The 22238-nt window shown below is 50.7% G+C and overlaps 1 protein-coding gene across 1 annotated transcript in view; it reads left to right on the top strand.

Moving 5' to 3' along the window:
- Positions 1-6: 6 nt before the first annotated feature.
- ATP6V0D1 (ATPase H+ transporting V0 subunit d1) overlaps positions 7-22238 on the top strand; it is a gene marked incomplete at its 3' end in the record, with an annotated part of 46571 nt that continues 24339 nt past the window's right edge. Inside the window, 1 exon segment of the mRNA XM_006155617.2 lies at positions 7-174. Coding sequence (XP_006155679.2) covers positions 45-174 — 130 coding nt within the window.

The raw sequence follows: 22238 nt of genomic DNA, 5'->3' as shown, positions 1-22238 counted from the left end.
CGGCGGTCCGGGTTTCTCCGGGTCCCGCCGCCTCCGCCGCAGCCATGTCGTCCTTCCCGGAGCTTTACTTCAATGTGGACAATGGCTACTTGGAGGGACTGGTGCGCGGCCTGAAGGCTGGGGTGCTCAGCCAGGCGGACTACCTCAACCTGGTGCAGTGCGAAACGCTCGAGGGTGAGCCGCGGGGCGGGAATGAGGGGCCTTGAAAGCCAGGATGGAGGCCAGCGGGGCTTGAAGATTCAGAGATCTGGGCGGGAAAGCCGGAAGCGGGGGGTCTTGAAGGACTTGAAATACCTCTTTGGGGTATTAAGGGCTAGTGGCGGGGGGGCGGGGAGGGAATCTGCGTCTAGCTGCGGCTCGGCGCAGGCCGGTACGCAAACACGGCTTTAGAACCACAGTGGTTCCCCTCTGCTTGGGCCATCTCTTCTCCCGTAGTGTTCGCCATATAGTTTGGAAGGCGGAGGTCTCTTGGGAGTGGTTGGCGGGAACAAGGTGTGTCCATATAAGCCTCTACCCTGGGATAGCCAGAGAGCTGCCCTGTCGCAACGCTCAGGGAAGCTAAACGGAAAAGACCTCCACTTCCCTCCGCCCTTCAGACACCAAAGCTTTGGCGATCCTTGTGTCTCTGCGGTGGCCTGCGGAGTAAGCAGTCCTGGGGAACTGCTGAACTCCCTTGGCGAGTGTTTTCTCTCGTCTCCAGACCACTGGCTGGGCAGTATCTTCTGAAGATTTGATGGATAAATCCTAATCCCTCAGCCAAGGGGAAGATGCATGCTGGGACGAGGTTTCTTAGCCCAAGAGTGGTGAGAAGTTGAGTTTCCCTTTCCTCTCTGCACACAGCTCCGAAGTGGGGCTGAGTCCCTGAGGCACAGCTGCAACACATGTACTGAGTTCGAAATGTCCTTGACTCCGGCCTTGGCCTCCACCCTGCCACCACCACCAGTAGTAGTAAAGGGCAGGGTGACTAGAATGTGAGTTCCTATCCTTGACTCCAAAGTGGCATCTTTGAGAGGTTCCTAGAGCCTCATGGTTGATCGCCTGGAGGGTGAAAACCTCATTCATTCATCCACTCAAGGGAATTTTCTCATTGAAAACTTAAGGGTAAAAGTGAGCTCAGGGCCAGCCCATGCTGTGATGGTTAAGGCGAACCTTGCAGCTTGAGGAAACCTGCTGGGGGCCAGCCAGTGGCGTGATGGTTGGACGCTGGACTCCCACATGGCTGACCACGGTTCAAGTCCCAGACCCGGTGGCTTGCTTTCTCACCTTCCCTCCCTCTCTCTTTCTCTGATCAAACTGGAAAATGATAGTAATAATGATAAATAAAGTTAAGTAAAATAATTATTAAAACAAATCTCACTTAAAAAAAAAAAACCATGCTGGGCGAATGTGCCTGTGTGCCCAAAATTCTGAGAGGAATCTGGAGGAGAAAGGATTGCAGCGTGGGCATCTCACCTGGTGGGGTGCTTTCTCACTTTCCCCCTCTCTCGCTCTCTGTGTGCCTCTGGTGAGCCCACACACCCTATAGCAAATAAAGTAAGTAAGTAAATAAATAAATAAAAGTGAGCTCAAAGTCAGTAAATCAGTTGTTTACTTTGTAAACAAGACCAGCAAAATAAAAAATAAAGACCTATAAAATATAAAACTTATTGAAGCTAAAATATGGTAATTGTAGGTTTTATGATTTGAACGTAAATCTGCAAGAAAAGTTGTTTACCTTCCTTATATGAGTGGAGATAGGGGAGTTGAAGAGAGCATTTTAGGGTGCTGGGTTGTGGGAGCATAACAGCATCCTGATTGGCCCTCTCGGGAAAAGGAGAAACAGAGGCTGCCTGGGGCAGGGCCTTGCAGTTGGCACTTCGTGTGACTGTGGCAGTCTACTTTTGTGGACTGACTGGAACTTAAGGAAGATCTTTATATGCTTAAATCTAAAGGTAAATAGCATTCATATGAGCTGGTATTTGGTTGGCTAGTTTCTCTTCTCAGTTTTCCTCACTCCTGCAGCTGTTTACCCCCTCGTAGAGCTTCTGGGAGCAGAGGGTTTCCATCCTCCCAGCAGACCCTCCACCGTCCTCCATTAACATGCTAGGCCTACAGAATTGTTCAGCACATCGTCGCCCCCTCCTGTGGGACTCTACCCCCTCTCAGCGCTGCTTTCCCTTGCTCTTTCGCTCACAGGCCTATCCCCCAGCATTTGGCGCACGTAGTGTGGTAGACTTTGGAGTTAGGCAAACCCTGACAGTTACTGGATTATTTTAGACAGGTGATTTAATAGCTCTAGACCTTGGGTTCTTCATCTGGTATATTAACAGCATCTATCTAATAAAGGTTGTAGAATATCAACTAGCTGTGATGAGTAACAAACACATCTTAGCCCAACAGGACAGGGTAACTAATGGGTAAATATGACAATAGCTCTTATTTTCAGTATTATATGTGTATGACTTCACAAGAAATATGTTTTATAAAGGCCTCTCTGCGTTGTGATCCTCCTGCCTCCACCTCTTGAGTAGCTGGGACTGTCAACAAGCATGTACTGTTGCATCTAGTGTTTTGGGGAAGGCTAGGAGTCAAACCTGCCCCCCCCCCCATGTGGCCTTAGCCTGTCAGGTGGTACTGTCCAGCTCATGCTTCTGCACTGGGCCTTTTTTCAGTGTTGTTTGTACCTGCGGTTTCCTCTGTTTCCTTCTCGTGTTCATGATGCCGAGTGATCCCTGCCCTTCAGGACCCAGTCCTAGTACCCCTCATCTTGGGAACTCTGAGTGGCCTTGCTTACTGTGCTAAATTGTTGTACTCTCTACACAGTCACAGCTCTTGTGTTCACACTGCTTTCCTAGAAATTCTTGACCTAGAATTTGGGGATTCTTGGGTCCTTAAATACTGAAGATGCTCAGGATTCTTAAGGGCTGGAGAGAACCTGAAGCAGGAAGAAGTGACCAGAAACTCCGTTTACCTTCTCATAGAGGCCTTCCCTGCTTCCGAAGGTGAAAGCAGAAGCCTGGCATTCAGGCTGCTCTTTTTTTTTTGGAGAGGTTTTTGCTATAGGGTGCGTAGGCTCGCCAGACAGACAGAGAGAGAGAGAGACAGAAAGCGAGAAATCATCCCCCCAGGGTGGATGGCCATGCCAAAATCCCTTCTCCTCCATTCTCCTCACAGGATCTTGTGTACACATGCACACGTGCCCGGCGTGAGTTTTAAGCCACCGGGTCCAGGATGCGAACCGTGGTCGACTATGTGGGAGTCCAGCGACATAGCCATTACGCTATCTGCTGGTCCCTCTTACTGGGTGGTTTTGCTTTCCTTTCTCCAGAGCAAGAGGAGGCAAGGGAGATCAAGGCTTGTAGTTCCTAGTCACCTAAATCCCTGTCTTGAGTGGTGAAGTTTCCAAGGAACATATTTCAGGTGTTCGGCACTTCGCGAGGGCACAGGGTGATGGGTGGAGAGTGTTAATTGTTTTGTGAGATAGGTTAAATATAGCCTATCTGCTGTAACCTAGCCTTCCTCCTTGGGTTCTACTCCTGCGAGACATTCGTTCTTTCCTAATAGAACTTAATCTTGCTCTCTTTTTTTATAAAGGAGATTTTTGTTATAGGGCGCCTGCTCTTGGTAGAGAGACAGAGACAGAAAGTGAAAAATCACTCCCCAGGGGGATGGCCTTGCCACAATCCCTTCTTCATTCTCCTCTCAGGATCTTGGGCACATACTCACACACGCCTGGCTTGAGTTTTAAGTTGCTGGGTCTGGGACTCAAACTGCGGTTGACTACATGGAAGTTCAGTGACATAACCATTATGCCATCTGCTGGTCCCAGAATTTAATTTCTTAAGACCTCCGAAGCCCGCGTGTCCTTCATTGTCCATCTTGCCTGATTGTCTCTTCCTAGGGTAGGAGAAAGATCCTGGAAAGGATGTTCGTCTCTGGCGAACTGAGAGGACGGAGCCAGGTGGTCCAGAAAGCTCTTTTCAGTTGAGTTTATCTGGATGTGTTGTGTACCTTCTGGGAGCTGGGTCCTGTGCTAGGGATTTGTGAGGGGAGAAGAGGCCACTCAGAGATGCATAAACATCATACAGTGTTACTTAGAATGTCTTCACATGAACGATGTTCTCTTGACCCTCAGAGTCTGGGGTGAAGGAGGTCAGTGGGACAGGAGAAAACAGTAAAGGATCATCTTGGCATAGTGGTTACGAATGTGGGCTTGCCGCTTCGTGGCTCCGTGGCCCTGAGCGAGGTATGTAATGTCTCAGTTTTGAGACATTACATACATTCTCATTTATGAAGTGGTGGTAATAATAGCACCTATGTCATAGAGTGGTCATCAAGGCTAAACTACGGTATCCGTGTAGGGCCAGCCCCACAGCTTAGTGGTTAAGGGAGCCAGATCGCACATGGGTTGACCCCTGTGGCTTGAAAAATAAGCTGGGTGGCAGGTGGGTGTGAGTGACTCAAATCTCCACAAAATGGAGAAAGGATTGCAGCGTGACCACGCCCAGAGAGGAATACTTTCATCCTCTCTCTCTGCCTCTCTGGTGAACCCATGCACCCTCTGGCAATTACAGAGAAAAAAGATTATTCATGTAGAATATGCAGCATACACTGGGCACATAGTAAACGCTCAGTGTGGTAGTTACAGTTATTGTTAAATAAACAAAATAAACATGATTATATACGAGTGATGTTACCTGTGAAAGGGACAATGTAGAGATGATAGAGCATTTTCTTTTGAGAGCATGACTGGCTAAAGCCTGCTGAGGGATATTTGAGCTGAAATACGAAGAACGAGAAGGAGCCAGCTCTACGGAGAGCCAGAGGAAGAGCATTTCAGACAGAGACCAGGGGGCAAATGCAGAAATGGTTGTCCAGAAGGAACTCCAAATGGCAGGCTGTAGGGACTGACAGTACAAATCTGGGAACCCAGACCCTTGTTTTTTTCTTTTTCTTTTTTTTTGGAGAGATTTTCACTGTAGGGCGCGTGCGCTCGCCAGACAGACAGAGAGAGACATAGAGACAGAAAGCGAGAAATCGCCCCCCAGAGGGGATGGTCACGCCGCAACCCCTTCTCCTCCATTCTCCTCTCGGGATCTTGGGCACGCACGCACACGCGCCCAGCGTGAGTTTTAAGCCACCGGGTCCGGGACCCGAACCGCGGTCGACTACGTGGGAGTCCAGCGACATAGCCATTACGCTAACTGCTGGTTCCCCAGACCCTTGTTTTTTATTATTTATTAAGGTTTTTTTGCCATAGGGCATGGGTGCTTGCCAGAGACAGAGAGATACTGAGAGGGACAGTAAGAAATCACCTCCCCCAGGAGAATGGCTGTGCCGCAATCCCTTCTCCTCCTGGGATTTTGAGCACACACATACATGCACCCAGCATGATTTTCAAGCCACTGGGTCTGGAACTTGAAGCATGGTTGGCCATGTGAGAGTCCAGTGCCTTAACCACTATATCACTTGCTGGCCTCCAGACCCTTGTTTTAAAAGGTGGGGGGCAGCCAACAGGTGGCGTGTTGGTTAAGGTGCTGGACTCCCACATGGTTGACCATGGTTTGAGTCCTGGACCTAGTGGTTTGCTTATGCCTTGCATATGTGCGTGCATGCCCAAAATCCCGAGAGGAGAATGGAGGAGAAGGGACTGCAGTGAGGCCACCCCCTGGGAGATGATTTCTCTCTTTCTCTTTTTCTCTTTCTGTCTCTCTGGTGAATGCACACACCCTATAGCAAAAATCTATCAAAAAACAACAACAACAAAAGCATTAAAAGAAAAAAAAAAATCAGGCCCTCCCATAGCACAGACATTAAGCTCTGTATTTAGGGAGGTGAATTCTTAATGGCCAATTGTGGTTTGAATTCCAGCCCTGGCAGCTTGAAAAACATGCTGGGAATGTGTGCCTACCTGTGTGCTAGAATCTTGATGGGATGGAGAATCACAGGAAGGAAGATTGCAGTGTGACCACATCCCATGGCAGGGTGAAGGGATTCTTTTCTCTCTCTCTCTCTCTCTTTCGCTCTGTCTCCCTGTCTTTGTCTGGTGAGCACTTGCACCCTCTGCAATTAAAATAAAATATGATACATATTTGTATCGATTGATATTATCTCAAGACTTTTTAAATATAGTTATTTATTTAAGTTTATTTTATTTATTCATTCATTTATATTTAATTTGATCAGAGAGAGACAGACAGAGAGAGAGTGAGAGGTAGAAAGTGAGAAAGCAAGCCGCCAGGTCCAGGACTTGAACCGTGGTTAGCCATGTGGGAGTGTCCAGTACCTTAACCATTACACCACCTGCTGGTCCCTCTCAAGACTTTTGATTTGTAAGTTCTTTCTCAGTTTTCTTTTCAATTTAGTTGAAAAAGTTGGATCAACTGATTTGTAGATTTTCCCATTCACCTCAGTTTTGCTGATTATTTTTCTGCCATGTAGTTTAACATGTTCTTCTGTCTCTAGTTTTTCTTATAAATTCATGGTTAGATCTGGAAGCTTGATTAGATTTTTGTCCCTTACCCTTTTTAAAAATGCTTAATAGATGATGTTTGTACTTCCATTGGGTGGCACATAATAGCCAGTTCTTTTTTTTTCTTCTTTTTTTTTTTTTTGAGAGTTTTTTTGCTATAGGGCGCGTGTGCTCGCCAGCCAGCCAGAGACAGAGAGACAGAAAGCGAGAAATCACCCCCCAGGGGGGATGGCCATGCCGCAATCCCTTCTCCTCCATTCTCCTCTCGGGATCTTGGGCATGCATGCACACGTGCCCAGCGTGAGTTTAAGCCACCGGGTCCGGGACTTGAACCGCGGTCGACTATGTGGGAGTCCAGCGACATAGCCATTACGCTAACTGCTGGTCCTGCCAGTTCTTTTTTTAGTTGTGAATAATTGTTTCATTAGAGGTTGTTAAATGGTGCTACCCTACTTCTGTGTTTCCTTCTGCAATTGCTAATTTGAATATTTCTATCCCTGGAAGCTTCCAGTGATCAACTACTTGATTAACCTGAAATGTAGTCTATATAGGAGAGATGAAATAAGTGCTTAATTCCCCCCCCCCATGTTTATCAGCTTTTAGAATAATGAGTTCGGGCCAGCCAGTGGTGTAGTGGTTAAGGTGGCCAGATTCCACATGCATGACTGTGTAGATCAAGTCTTGGACTTGATAGCTTGAAAAACTTGGAGAGCACGTGTGAATGTATGCCCAAATCCCAAAAGAAGGAAGAAATGGAGAAGAAATTGTGGCATGACTATCCCCCATGGTGGTGCTTTCTCTCTCTCTCTCTCTCTCTCTCTCTCTCTCGTCTCCCCCAAGTACATATGCCCTCTGGCAAACTGGAAAAAAAAAAGAAAAAAAAATAATGTGTTGGTTCTCCAACATTGTCAAAAGATAACTAATGAGATTTGTTTGCTCAGCGGTATAACACATTAGTGGATTGTAATGCATTCATTGTGCTTTAATTGGTTAACATTATTGCTGCTCAAATCGTCTCTTGCCCAGTGGGAATTTTTTGTTGTTTGTTTTAAAATAATTATTTAATTTTATTCATCATCATCATTATTTTTAAAATCTGACTAGAGGAAGAGAGAGAGAGAGGGGGAAAGTGAGAAAGTAAGCCACCAGGTCTGGGACTCAAACCACAGTCAGCCATTGGGGAGTCCAATGCCTTAACCACCATGTCATCTGCTGGCCCCGCCCAGTGGGAGCTTATTCAGTTGGCTGCCAAGTCTTTTTGCACAACCCTTTAGCTGTTGAGAGCCTCCTAACTATGTGGGATGCCAGTGTGTTCTAGTCTTATCTTGAATATTTCCCAGCCCAGACCTAGAGTCATCATTTTTTCTTATGAGACCTAATTCTTTTTCTTGGAAAAATGATATTTAGAGTCTATAATCTTTGTCCTAGAGGTTCTCATTGCTAGTAAGTTGATCATTGTTTCTAGGTTTTTTCCCCTATAGATAAGTTACCTCTTCTCTTAATCAGAAATGGAAAATATAGAAAAGCAAATAGTTTGCTAGATGACTTGTCTGCACCTCAGCTAATGAATACTAGAAAGTCAGTGTCCTGATTTGGAATAGGGCTTCTGTCTGACACACGAGCCGGTCAGGACACCTCCTGTTTTAAAGAAATGAAATTAACAATCAAGAGTAGGAGTCCTATGATCTTCTCAACATCACGTTCGCTAGGTGGTACTGGGGACTGTTTTCTCCCCACCAGTGGGTAAGACACTCGGCCATGTTGGAGGCACTCACAGGTGTGACATGATGGCTGTTTTCCAGAACAATTTTATCCTTCTCTGCCCTAACTCACTTGTCTGCTGTTCATTATAACACCTGGATTTTCAACATCATTTCACAAGAGATGGTCTCGTGTGGAAAGGAAAGCGTTTCCAGGCCAGTCACCAGTCACATGGAATTGCAGGCGCAAATGTGGACGGCACTTCTAGGTGGCAAGTCATTGGCAGAGACTGAGTGTGGCATAGCTAGGAGTTAAACAGAGATCAGCTCGCGAAGGATTGCAAAATCCCTAGAAAAGGCTCTGAGTACAGGAGATTGGAGGGTAAGTTGTTTGACTTGTACTTTTCTTTTTTCAGTTTGCTATAGGGCAAGTGCGCTTGCCAGAGAGGGTGGGGAAGAGAGAGTGGGGAGAGAGAGAGAGAAAACGAGAAATCACCTCAGTATGGGAAAGAGAAAGCGTGAAGTCATTTCCAGGGGGATGGCCAAGCTGCAATTCTTTCTTCTCCATTCTTTTCTTGGGATTCTGGGTGCGCACACACACGTTCACATGTCCAGTCTGTTTTTGAAGTCACAGGGTCTGATCTGAGACTCAAGTTGCACCATTGGCCGTGTGGTATCCAGTCTCTTTAACCACCCTACCACCTGCTGCCCCACTGTTGGAAATTTTAGGAAGAGGCATTAATAGGACTTGAGGGTTAGATAAGAAGATTGAGGAAGAATGAAGAGTCAAGGCCGATGTCCTCTGACTTAGGCAGTTGTGTAGGTAGCAGAGTGAGATGATGTAGGAGAAGCGACAGGTTGGAGAGGATGAGATGACGAGACTGCAGGATCTGTGAGCCATGCGGATGGAGATGGCTCTGTCTGGGGGCTATTTTTGGTGCTCAGGTAAGGGTCTGAGTTTGAGAGACAGCTCGGGGAATTGAGGTAAAGGTGTGATCAAGGGAAAATGGAGAATCAGAAGAGTTGAGGCCCAATATGGGGTCCTCCCCCAGTAGGTCCCTTTAGCAAGGAGTAGGGGGAAATATGGTCTTGCCAAAAAGGCCAAAGGCATCCCGAGTGAGTAGCCTCAGAGGAAAACCCCAAAAAGAAGGGGTTGGCAAATGCTAAACCTGGCCAAGATAAAAATGAAGGCAGACAGCCTTCTCTTTTCTTTGGCCATTCAGAAGTCATGGGTGACCTCACTGAGGGCAGAGAAAGGTGGAACTAGAGGCTGATGGCAGTGAACGGGCCGAGTCACTGTACAAACAGAACAGATTCACTGATGAACTAATTCTAGCTCAGCCACTTCCTGGCTTTGTGACCTTGGGCAAGTCACTTACCTTCCACCTATAAAATGGAAATGTAATAGGCTCTCTCAAAGATGTTTTCGAAGTCTAAGCCTAGAGAGAAGCCAGCTGCTCCCACTAAGGCACTCCCTCCTGTCACTCCTAGGCACTGTGGTAGGCCTGGAGGAGGCTGTATAGATATGTCACGTGGACTCACTTGCAACAAGTGTATCTGTCTAATGGGCAGACCAGTGGCCATCAAAACAACAATGAATGCAAAGTTGGCTCAGATACTGTGGGGAGAAGGTAGCAGCATGTGGTGGGTAACAGTTCAAAGGTACAGGATTTCTTTTTTTTTGGAGAGGTTTTTGCTATAGGGTGCGTGCACTTACCAGAAAGAGAGAGACAGAGAGACAGAAAGCGAGAAATCACCCCCCTAGGAGGGATGGTCATGCTGCAATCCCTTCTCCTCCATTCTCTTCTTGAGATCTTGGGCATGCACGCACACGCGCCCGGCGTGAGTTTAAGCCACCGGGTCCGGGACTCCAACCGCAGTCGACTACATGGGAGTCCAGCGACATAACCAGTACTCTTAACTGCTGGTTTCAAAGATACAGGGTTTCTTTGGGGGTGATAAAAATGCCCTCAAGTTGATTGTGGCGATGGTTGCACAACTCTGAATGTACTGAAAACTGAATTGTGTATTTTAAATGTACAAGTTGTATGGTAAATGAATTATATCTCCATAAGGCAGTTAAGAAAAGATTAGGCAGGTCAAGGAGGTGAGAAGAGCACCCAGGAGAGAAGGAATGACATTAAAAGTCTTAGAAGCATGAAACTGTAGGGCCAACAGATGGTGTGGTGGTTAAGGTGCTGGATGCTCCCACCTGGCCAACCACAATTCGAGTCCCAGACCTGGTGGATTTCTCTCTCTCTCTCTCTCTCTCTCTCTGTTTCTCTCTGGCCAAGTTAAAATGAATGAATAAATAAAAATAAATAATTCTTTGGAAAAGAAAAAAGCATGAAACTGTATAGCATATCAGAGGAGCATTGAGCACCGGAAGGAGATACAGTAGAGCAGGTGTCACGGTTATGCAGGCAGTAGGTCTAGATAAGTGTACTGGACTGGGAGCCTTGGAAGGACATGCAGCTCAGGAGGGAGGAGGGTTACGGTAAAAAAAAATAAAATAAAAAAGACTGGGAGCCAACAGGTGGTGCAGACATTAAGGTGGCTGGGTCCCACATGGCCAACTATGTGGTTTGAATCCCAGGCTTGGTGGCTTGAAAAACATGCTGGGCATGTGTACCCAAAATCCAGACAGGAGGATAAAGAAGAAGGGGTATGTAGCATGGTCATTCCTCATGGGGACTGATTTCTTACCCTCTCTCTTTCTGTCTCCGGCGAGCACACATACCTTAGAAAAACTGAAGAAAAAAAAAAGAAAGAAAGAAAAAGCTGGGGACAGTGGTGTTGTGCTTGTTATCCTAGTCTCTTGGCAGGTAAGGCAGGAGAATTATGAGCTCGCGTCCATCTGGACAACATAACAAGACCCTGTCTCTTAAAAATAAATTAAATAAATAAATAAAAAAAGAGGAGAGATTCTAAGGTTTGATCAAAGTCAATGTGTGGGAAATGTCTTGTTTGTCCAAGGAGGCTAGATTGAGCTGGTGAAATTAGGTGACCGTAGCTTGGACAGTAAACTAAGCTTAGCTCAGCCTCAAATTTCTGAGTGAGATGCGATCCAGAGGAAGAGATGACACAGTCCTGACAGTCCAGGGACCTAAGCAATAGAGGAGTTTGGGGGCATTGGGAGAAGGTGAGAACGGAAGAAGAGGTTGTGCCCTGGAAGGAAGGGAATGAACGTGGCCATTGGTTGTGACGCTGCCTGGAGGGCCCCTGTTTGCTCTTGCCACCTGAGAGAATGAGGCCCTCAGAGGAGGAGTGGAGGCTGGAGATGGGCAGAAAGGAGGTACTGCGTCTTGCTGCCATGAACCAGCTTGGACTGGATCCCTTGATGGGTAAAGAAGGGGGCATTGTGGAGAGAGTGGGAGCTGGCACTATGACGCAGTCAGAAACAGTCTGCGCCTCTGGAGGAGGGATCCAGTAGAAGCCGGGCTGGAGGCAGGACACTGGCTGGTCACTCTTACAGCTCTCCAGGTGAGAGGACACAGGCTGAACCAGGGCAGGTGTGGCATGTGGAAGATGAAGAGCTGGGTCAGAGATCAGCTGAGGTTTTATTAGATCAGGCCAGGTTTTATTAGATACGGAGGAGAGAAGCATTAAAAGCCAGCCTTCTGGCTTTGTAAATGACTGGTCGGATGCCAGAACTGTTTTTGAGATGGGGACCACCGTAGAAGGACATTATAGCAAGACCCTGGTTTGGGGGGTGGGTGGGATGGTGGAAGAGGCGTTTGGTCTCACATGGTGGAGGGAGGAGTCCAGCAGGCAGGTAGCGGTGCGGTGCGAGGAAGTAGCAGTAACGATTCCAACCTGGAAGTCATCGGTTCGCTGACTGGCAGCAGTGAGGCCTACGCCTGGCCATCTTTTGGCTTGTGGCCAGGGTGAGCCCGCCTAGTCCTACCCACAAATCCTGCCAGGAGGCGAGAGGGCAGCCGTAAACCGTGGGCCAAGTAGACCAAGTGTGGCCTCATGAGTACACCTGGCAGAGAGCCTGATTTGGCAAGTGGAACAGGGAAGGAGGCAGCCAGGGATTTCCCTCTAGATCCCTGCTGTGTCTCTTCCTGCATCCTTTGTGGGGATGGTGGTGGTGTTTTTTGTTTGTTTTTTTTGTTTGTTTTCCTTTTAGCTAAATATCATTTTTATTAATTCCAAAATAAAATTGGTAGAAGGGTGACTTGATGTAGCCCCCAAGGGACAGACTTTCACTCCTTGGTCAAAACATTGCATGTATATGTATTGAGACCCTGAAACCCACTTAGACTCGTGCCCCGTAGAATAGCACAGGAGAGCAGGTACAGAGGTGTTCATGTCAACCTTGCTGGTAATAGTGAGCTATCAGAACTAATGGAATATCCACTGATACCCACTGGTTATAGTGTGGTTAAATAAACCAATTCTGTCCTTACAATGCAACCCTCGCAAGTGCTCAGAAGCGTGAAGTTCTCTAATGGCTGATTGTGCCTACTCTTAGGTGAAAGGCTGTGGAGTGTTAGGTATAGCATAACCCCATTTTAGACCATGGCTCCCTTCCTGGCCAGGCGTGTGATGCTGAGCATGTGTTTATCCACTTGCAAAACAAGACACAGAAATCAGCATGTTGTTAGGATTCAGCAGCACAGTCCTGGCCAGAGGGATGCTTACTAGGCATTTGTACGATTGGATGAGTGACAGCTCTTTGTTGGTATGCTCACGGTACTAGGCTTTGGGGTATGGGGGAGGGAATGTTTGGACCTGTCCTGGATGAGCGCACCATGTCACAGATTGTCCTGTGTCTGAGCCATTAAGTACTTACTGGAAGTAGACACATACCAGGCAGTAGAGACAAAGGGGTTAGGAGCAGGATAAAGGGGATTAGAGACTTGGGAGGTTCTGGGTGAGCTGGAGTACAAGAGTGTACAGGACTGAGGATGCCCAGACTGAGGACGCCCCACATCCTCTTCACCCTTGCCCCTCAGAGGCTCTGTCTTCACTAGTGCCAGACAGACGAGTTCTCCATGACCAGACTCAGGCCCACCTGGGCTCCATTTTGGCTTTCTGAGGCTCATGTCCATCTTGAACCTATTCCTGCTCCTGTTACGACACATTCCTGCATGGTTCGTTGGGTGCCTGCAGCCCCACTCCCCCAGGGTTTGCTGGCTGGGGAGATGCAGATCGGGAGTCTGAGGCAATGATTAAATTGGAGGGATTGATTAAGAAGTATCTGGAAATGGAGCACCTTCTTCCTGTGAGATTGGGTCTCTCACTGTTGACAGTGTCATCTTCTCTTCGGCCACAAGAGTGCGCACTAGGATCACGCGTTTATCTGAGAGCCTAGGGGCGTGGCTGGATCTGAAAGTCAGCCAAGTTGCCTCTGATTCTCTAAATGGCACCTACACATGGCCTGCACACGGCCGACGTCCCTTGGGACTCTGCTCTAAGCCTTCTTAAATTAGGTAGGGCTTGTAGCTCAGTATCTCCTGTTTGTCCATTTCCTCCCACCTTCACCCTCCTAGCTAAGAGAAAGGCCAGGGGACAGTCCCTAATAGTCTCTGCACGAGGGTGTTCTCATCACCCACTAGTGGCGGGGGGGCCCTCCTTGCCCACCAAGCTGTCCCTATTTACCGCCTGGGTCATGCTTTCAGCTGTCTGAGTCAGAGAAGCAGCTACAGCACAGTGTGTTAGCTGTGAACCCAGGGACGTTGGGGACTCCCAGGGGTCAGGGCCATGCTTCCCTGGCTCCCAGAAGCCTCCTCTTCCCAAATGATCCCACTCTTGTCCTGCATCCCTGGTCCCTCCAGGAGAGGGCAAATTCCCCATCAGGATAGACTTCTCTTCTCTGGGCCTCCTTTGGCACTCTGTAGGTGTGGCACCTTTGGATACTTGTGGGTAGGGTGACTCTGGGAGAGCCCAAAGCAGCCACCCAAACTTGTGGAAGCTGTTGTGGTCGGGTTGGGATTGTCAAGTAGCCATAACTCTCCTCCTCCAGACTATACTCCAGCTTAGGGGCCTTACTGTTGGCCTCCCTGGCCTCTCCTCATCCGGTATCTATTCTTTGATGCAGTTTAAAAAAAAAAATCTGCCTTGCCCTGGAATGTTGGCCTTCCTCCTTTTTTTAGAGGCAGGAAAATCAAGGCCCCGAAGGGCCCCTTAGAAGGCTGAGCTGCTGTTGTGTGGCCTGGATGCCTGTTCTGCCTGTCCACACCCAGCACCCTGCAGCTTCTCTGGAAGGCTGGAGAGAACCAGGGTTGGGGCTCCCCGTCTGTGGGTGAGAGGATGGCCAGCAGACGTGTGACAGGGGAACCAGGTGTCGGGGAAGAGCCCCGTTAGGTGCTGGCCACTGCTTGCTTTCTCCTTTTTTTTTTCCCCTTTTAATGCCAGGGGGCATGTGCATGAGAGAATGTGCACATATGCACACATGCAAGCACTCCTTGGTGGGGGTCTGGTCACCTTTCCCTCAGATTCTCCATCCTGTCAGGATCCTGGCGTGTACTTGCATGTCTGACATGTAAGATTCCAAGGTGGGACTTGTCTCTTTCTTGGCCACATGAGATCCAGCTGGCTCTGTCCACTGCTTAATTGCTGCACTATGGGGCTGGCCTATGGACACTGCTTTCTTGGGCAACTCGGCTTGGCCATGGCTACTTGGCTAGACCTTGTCCCCTCTTGGACATTCAGGCAGTGGCTTTTCAGATCTTGACTTTGGGCAGTGACACTTAGGCCTCATGTTTGCCTGGCTGAGGGGACTTCCCTCCTGGAGAGGCATCTGTGGTATCCTTGCTACTTCAGCTTAGCCTCGACTGCCTGCCCCTGGTCTGATGGCTACTCAGAGGCTCCAGAGCCCAGGACCTCCCCTGCACCCATTACTTCTGCCAAGGCTGTTCCATGGTTACCCCAGAGTGGCCCTCAGGGCTGGAGACTGCAGGGAGTCGATGCAGTCTGGGCTTGACCACTAGAACCCTGACCTGGACAGACCCCTCGAGACCACGTTATCCAACCTTCCTATTGATATTTTGTCTGCAAAATTAGGTCCCATATGACACCCAAGGGCTTATTTACGGTCTCCTGAGACCTATCTTGGCTCTTCCTGTTTAATCACCATATGTTCCTTGATTTATTCTTTCACTAACTCTTAGTTGTTCACTCAAAGATGCCTGGCCTAGAGACCAGCAGTTAGCGTAATGGCTGTGTCACTGGACTCCCATGTAGTCGACCATAGCTCTAGTCCCAGACCTGGTGGCTTAAACTCACACTGGGCGCATGTGCATGTGTGCCCAAGATCCCGAGAGAATGGGGGAGAAGGGATTGGGGTGTGGCTGTCCCCCCTGGGGGGTGCTTTTTTGCTTTCTTTCTGTCTCTGTCTTTCTGGCGAGTGTGTGTGCCCTATAGCAAAGAAAAAAAAAAAGCCTCTCAAAAAAAAAAAAAAAGTGCTTGACCTATGCCTCTATCTACTCGACCCCCTACTCAGGAAGGGAAGAGGTAAGGGCCCTGCTTAGGGATGGGGTGGAATTCCATCAGGCTTTGGCACATGGGATCTATTATAGCTTGCAGCTTAGAGGGTTAGCATGGAGGAATCCAGATAAGGTGCAACCAAGGGCCCAAGGCTGTTTTCCTTCACCCCCAACCCTTTAAGCTCCAAACTAGAAACCATGTGGCCAGGCCTGGGAGAACAGAGGGAACTGGAATGTTACCTTTCAGGCCTGACTGGGCTCTGTGCCGTCCACCTCCCCCTGGGGCTCCCATGGTTTGGACCTAGCTCCTGCTATAAGGGTCTCCAAGCCCGTGGCCACTTGGCTCCCAGGAGCCTGCCCAGGTCCTCAGCACACCTCATGCTCAGTCTGCCCTGTTACTGCTGCCTCTGCACACGTCCCACCAGGCCCTAGAGCAGGGCTGAAAGGCAGGGTAGGTGAGGGGTGCTGAGGATGCTCTATAGGACCAGCCTGGTTGGTTGCCTCCTGCTGCCTTCCTGCCTGGCCCAAGCCTCTTGGCTCTGCCAGGCTGAACATGGAGTAGATCAGCTCTATTCCTGACCTGGGCAGTGTGGTCCAGCTTCCATGCACTGCAGAAAATGGGGCTTCATGATGAGAACAGCGTGGCCTTGAAGCCCCAGTGAGGCTTTATTGCATGAGCCCATCTGTAGGCCTAGGTCAAAGGAAAACTAGTGTTTCCTTGTTGCATCTTCTGGGCTGGCTCTAGGCACCCTGGAACTGGCAGGATGCTCCAGCATGACTTGGCTTAGCTTACTGAAAACTGTAGCCTCTGGGGAGCCTGGGAACTTTCCTCCACTCTCATCTGAGCAAGCCTCAGCTTTCCTCTGTGTCCTACCTCCAGGGCTCTCTGCATGTAGAACAGGAGCCCAGCATCAGGCCTGGCAGGCTCAGGTAGAACATACTGGCACCCGGAGCCAACCCTGAGACAGCTGTCGAGCACAGCTCACTGCTACAGTTGGCTGCCTGGTGCATTCGTATCTTTGGGGAAGTGAAAAGAAGCTCTTCCTCGTAGCCCCAGATCTGTTGCAGCCTGCAGATCCTATAACTGCAGTGGCGAACCTAGAGAAGAAAGAGCCTCTTAAGGTCAAAGTGCAGAGCAGCAGCAGAGGAAGGTGTGGTCCCTGCCTCCTAGGGCAAGAGTCTGGGTCATCTGGTTCACAGACTGGGCTGTGCTGGGAAACATGGGGAAGCTGCCCTGTAAGCCCTGTGTTTCCTGGGACCTCCCAATCCTGTGCAGTTGAAGAGCATGGGTGGAGATGGCCTCGTGAGGGGCTGTCAAAGCGGATCTCTGCTTGATTAGAGAGCTTCTTGGAACTTGCCCTGGGTGCAGTAGTAACCAGTTTTGCCCCTCCCTTTGGTGACTGTGGCCTACCTGACACATTCCTGATTGTCAGATGAGTTGACTTCCTCATGGGATGTGAGAGATGCTTTCATTCTCCCAGCTGCAGGGACAAGGTGTTCCTCAGAGCACGAGGGTAATTAAATGGCTCTGCCTCCACCTGCCACCTGTCCCGGAGCAGGGAGTGGGGTAGTGAACCCGGGCAGACATCCTGCTGCCTCCTGGACGTGGAGGCGATCCTCCCATTATATCCTTGTATCTGGTGTTGCTGATGGGCAGTGCCGCTGGTCCCTGGTGTCAGCTGGCACCTCTGCGGGTCAGTCCCATCCCTCTGTGCAAATTCCTTGCCACAGTAAAGGCCTCCAAGTGTGAAACAGAATGTGAGTCCAGGGACTGAGGAAGGACTTACTATCCTTCCCCTGTAGGAGCTCTGTCCTGCGTCAGCTGAAACCCAGTAACTCGCATGTGCCACGCCAGCAGTAGGCTCCAGGTTCTTCCCGAAACTGCTGGCCTGCCAGCCCCGGGGCTTCCCATGGAGCAAGAGCTGCCTTTGGCTACACTGTCTCCTGCCTGCTCCCAAGACCCTGTGGCTGGAGTACAGAGATGAGTCTTAGTCTCTGTCTCTCCAGGTCTCCGGGGCTGCCCAGAGCGCTATGTGATCTTGCTTGCAGGTGAGGTGAGATGTGGGTTGGGGGACAGGAGTCCCGGGTGCTGAGCCAGCCCTGTACTCCTTCATCAGGAGGCAGCAGAATGGGCAGTGTCTTTGCATGATCTGCTGCACAAGGTCCCCCACAGGCTTTATGACAGAGGAAAACAGGCAGAGCCCCTGGGGAAGGGTTGGGAAACAGCAGGGAGAGAGGAGGGCCAGGAACCTTCTCTAGAGGATGGAAGAGGACAGCCTGAGCAATAGCCTGGAGTCAAGAGAACAGACCAATGGGCCGCGGGTGTTCATTAGGAAGCTCGGCGGGACCAGCAGTTAGCGTAATGGTTATGTCGCTGGACTCCCATGTACTTAATCACGGTTCGAGTCCCGGACTTGGTGGCTTAAACTCACGCCAGGCACATGTGCATGCGTGTCCAAGATCCCGAGAGGAGAATGGAGGAAGTTCCGGGGAGGGTCCCTTCTGCCAGAAGGGATGCTCTGTGGGATGCTCTGCTCAGTTCTCTCCATAGACCACTGTTCCTATGGAATGCCTGTTATGTGCCCTTGGCAGCTGGCACTGCAGGGCCTTCTATCGGGTGATCGACCAGGAGCCTGGGTCCAGCAAGATTCCACAGCTGCTCAGGGCCAAGCTGTGGGATAGGATTAGAACCCAGGTTCTAGTGGCTCCAAAGCCCGGATTCTCTCTTCCCTGCCCCACTCAACAGCCCAAGGAGCAGTGTCTTGAAATCTGCCAGTAATTTGGCAGAATGGATCTGCAGAGGGTGGCCAGGCTGTGGCATGGACCAGCTGAATGATGATGGGTGCACCCTGCACTGGCCAGGGAAAGGGGCCATGGACACCCCAGTTGTTGGGGGTGCCAAGGCTCTGGATGGGGAATGGCAGGTGGCATGTGGGGGAGAGGAGAAAGAGCTGGCATTTGAGAGGAAGAATTGGAATACAAGGTTAATCCGTCAGATGGTATTACATGAGATTTGCAGGGAGCCTGCGATGGACTCTGGCTAAGGCCTGCAAGCCGAAGAGGACACTCAGTCTATGCTGCAGGCCCCACATATACTCAGGGGTAACGGTTTTCATGCTACAGCTCCCACTCTGAGAGTTCCAGCTCTGGCGCTCTGACCCTGCAGATCCAGGCAACCAGTGTACACATCTGCTTTGGAGGGGTTGTGAACAAGAGGTCTCCCCACCACCCTCCAACCCTGAGGAAGAGGCTCAGGCATGCACACGTGCTGAGGAGCAGCAGGGCAGCTATGGCTCCACTGGGCCACCAGCCCAGCCACCTGTCCACATCTGTCTATCTGTCTGTTTTTCTTGATTTGAGCCCCTAGAAGTCTTAGCATTAGATGTTAAGCCTAGGTCCAGACCCTTTATAGAGGACCCCTCACCTGGGCCCAGGGAGTGGTTGAATAGGCTCCAAGGCTGTGCTACCCCTGTAGGAGATGGCAGGATGGGCATACTCGGCTCTAGGAAGCATGTTCTCACATCTGGTTTCATTCAGCGGGCCACAATTCCTGAAAACCCCTGAGCTCCCCAGGAGAGTGTCGTTGAGTAACCTCTGGAAAAGCAGAAGTGAAGTCTGGGAACACACTGTCCTCTCATACTCTGTTGTGGCCAGCTGGCCAGCAGGACCCCTCTGTGGGCCGTGAGGCCATGGGTGAGTCTAGAGCAGAGGCTGGCCTCATACTGTGCTTGCCCAGGGACTGTGGCCATGCCCACTTGGCCCTGGGGGGCATGTAGGACCAACCTTTTGGCATGGGGCAGTACCATCCCTTCCTGCCTCCCTGAGGCCCTTGGGAAGAGTTGCAGAGACTTGGGACTGGAGAAGCCATGTACTACCTGTCCTTGGGAGTCCTGGAGGAGCTGAGAGATCTGGTTAGGGTTGGCGGGATCTGGGAAAGGTTTCAGGAAGTGGGTGGGGCAGGGCTGCTCAGCTGTCACCTCTCAAAGCCTGACTGGGAATGACCTCCAAGTCCATACTTTGTCCCACACAGAGCAGAGAGTGCTGCTCAAGCTGGGGTCCCCAAGCCCCCTACCTACTGGGAGCTGAGGTAGTAGTCAGGGTGTCAGCTATGGCCAGGACCCTGCTGCTGAGGTGTCCTGGCCCAGGAACCTAGGGATTAGGGGTAGGTAGGGTGGTGGCGGGGGAGGTGGGGGAGTCAGTGGAAGCTGTGGAACTGGCTTGAGTCAGATTCTCCCTGATGAGCTCTGGGAGAAACAGCCATGCCAGGTGGATACTAGGCTGCAGCCTTCCCAGGTCCCTTTAGAGAGCTCGAACCCAGCTGGAGCCAGGACAGAGGTCTCTGACACAGGCAGCCTCATGGACCGTGCTGCCCTGGGAGGGCAAGGGCTCTCACTTTTCAGGCTGGGATGTGTCCTTCCAACTCAACCTCTCCAGCTGGGCCTAAAGAAACAGTTGTGTTTCCTGCACTTTGAGGGCTTCTGTCTAGGTAGCCTGTGGACTTGAGCAGAGATCACAGGAAGGTCCCTTCAGCTGGGGAACCCTCAGGGCTGCACCAGCAGACCTGAGAGTCAAGGGCAGTGCTAGGCCTGGGGCATGGGATGGAGACAGAGCTCTAGCTCTAGGGCCACAAGGGTCCCTGGGTAAAGGTGACAGCAACGCAGAGTTGGAGGACCTCCCTCACTCCCTCCCTCCCTTCCTTCCTTCCTTCATTAAAATTTACAATGGAGGGTGGACAGCAGGCGGTGTGGTGACGGCATTAGACTCCCACATGGCTGACCACCGTTTGAGTTCCAGACCTGGCAGCTTGCTTTCTCACTTTTCCCTCTCTCTCTCATGAACACGTGTGCCCTATAGCAAATTAAAACATAATAATAACAATAAATCAATCTTTTAAAGAAATTGCTACAGGGTACACGCACTCCTTGCAGAGACACACAGAGAGAGAGAAGTAGGAAAGCACCCCGTGGAGGCAGGGAGATGGCCATTCTATAATCTCTTCTCTATTCTCTTCTCAGGATTTTGGGCACACACACATGTGCCCTGTGTTTTTCAAGCCACATAGCTGGGACTCAAACCATGAAGTTGGCCTTGTGGAGTCCAACTCCTCCATTAAATATATTAATATGTATTAAATATATATATATATTTTTAAAGATTTACTTATTTAATTAAGTTTATTATTAACCACCACACCTCTGTCTGGCCCATGGCATTGCTGTGGAGAATTGACTTGGGAGCAGGGAGCCAAGATGGGGGTAGAGGGTGGGGCTGGATGAGGAGGCCTGGGTGGCACCAGGCGATGGAGGGAGGGTCACCAGAGCACTGGGGACCAGAGCATGGGAAGCAGAAGAGATACAGGAAGGTACTGAGAGGGTGGAGTGCTATGGAGCAAGCACAGGGCCCCAGGGAGGCTTGGAGGCAGTGGGACACTGAGCTGTTCGGCTTCCTCGGACTGCAGAGAGAACTTCCTGGTAGCAGCAGCATCTTGAACATGAGAAATCAGCCTCTGAGGAAGTCTTCCACTGTGAGAGATCCCAAGCTGGCTAGACATCCCTGGTGCCGGGCCGCAGAAGGGAGGATCTGGGGTAGACAGCTGGGCTTGTGGGTAGACCAGAGCCGTCCCCTGAGTCTGTGTTGACCAGAACACTGCTTCTGCCTCGGCCCAGGCATGGCTGAGCCTGTCAGGGGCCATCACTGAGACTGCCAGACTGCTGATCCCAGGGCCCAAAGCAGAACCAGCCCCTGCCTTCCCAGAGCCCCTGCCGTCCTCAGCTGCTCTTGGGGGCTGGGCCAGGGCTGGGTGGCCGGGTCTCCCACGAAGTTCTCTACAAGTTCCAGGCCTTGCCTTCTGTGCTCAGATCCCTCCCCCAGTCACGTCCCCTCCTCTGCATCCCTCAGTGAGAGCAGGAAGCTGGGGAGGAGGGGGCATCCTGACCAATCTTGTCCTAGCCTGGCTGGGACTGTCTGGAGGGCTTGGGGCTGCCAGACACTGGGTCTGGGCTCCAGGCTTCTCCAACAGGGTCATGGCTGGTTTAGAAGCCTGTGTGGTCCCCTTGTGGGTGAGCTCGGGGATCAGCTCGCCTGTCTCCCTCCAAGTTGCCTTCTTGGCTGGCAGGCTGTCCCCTTTCCCTGGGTCACCAGGAGATGTGGGGCTTGGCCAGGGAGAGTGGTCTGGACCGGCCCTTTGACATCGTCCCTGGGGGCTTTTAAAAATGAGTTTCCTGGTAAGGAAGACTCCTCAAGCCTTGGGCACGATTCACAGTACTCTCCTGGGTTTGCTCTGATCTGACAAACGCCAGCAGAAACCACCCGGCTGCCTGCGTTCCAGCAGCGCTTGGAGCCCTGGCTTCCCCAGATGCAGTGTCAGCAGAACATAGCAGCCAAGCACAGGGGTGTTTGCTCTGAGGCCCATGCGAAGGCGAGCCCACCCCCAGCTCTGCCCCCCTATTCATACACATTCCTAGTATTTCTAGGAATGGCTGGTGCCACAGCAATGCCAGAGGGACTGGTCACTGACAGTCCAGGCCCATGACGTTCAGGTAGGCAGTGAGCGTGCACGCTGCCTCTGAGGTCAGGGAGAGGGCATGCCCTGGCCTCGCCCAGCCCGGTCACCTGCCAGCTTTCCTGGGACTAAAGTCTGGGTGTTTGAGTCTA

The sequence above is a fragment of the Tupaia chinensis genome, unplaced genomic scaffold (assembly GCF_000334495.1).
Source record: "Tupaia chinensis unplaced genomic scaffold, TupChi_1.0 Scaffold000463_1, whole genome shotgun sequence".
NCBI lineage: Eukaryota > Metazoa > Chordata > Mammalia > Scandentia > Tupaiidae > Tupaia > Tupaia belangeri.
The sequence above is the reverse complement of the archived record's forward strand: the minus strand, read 5'-3'. Positions and strand labels throughout refer to the sequence as shown.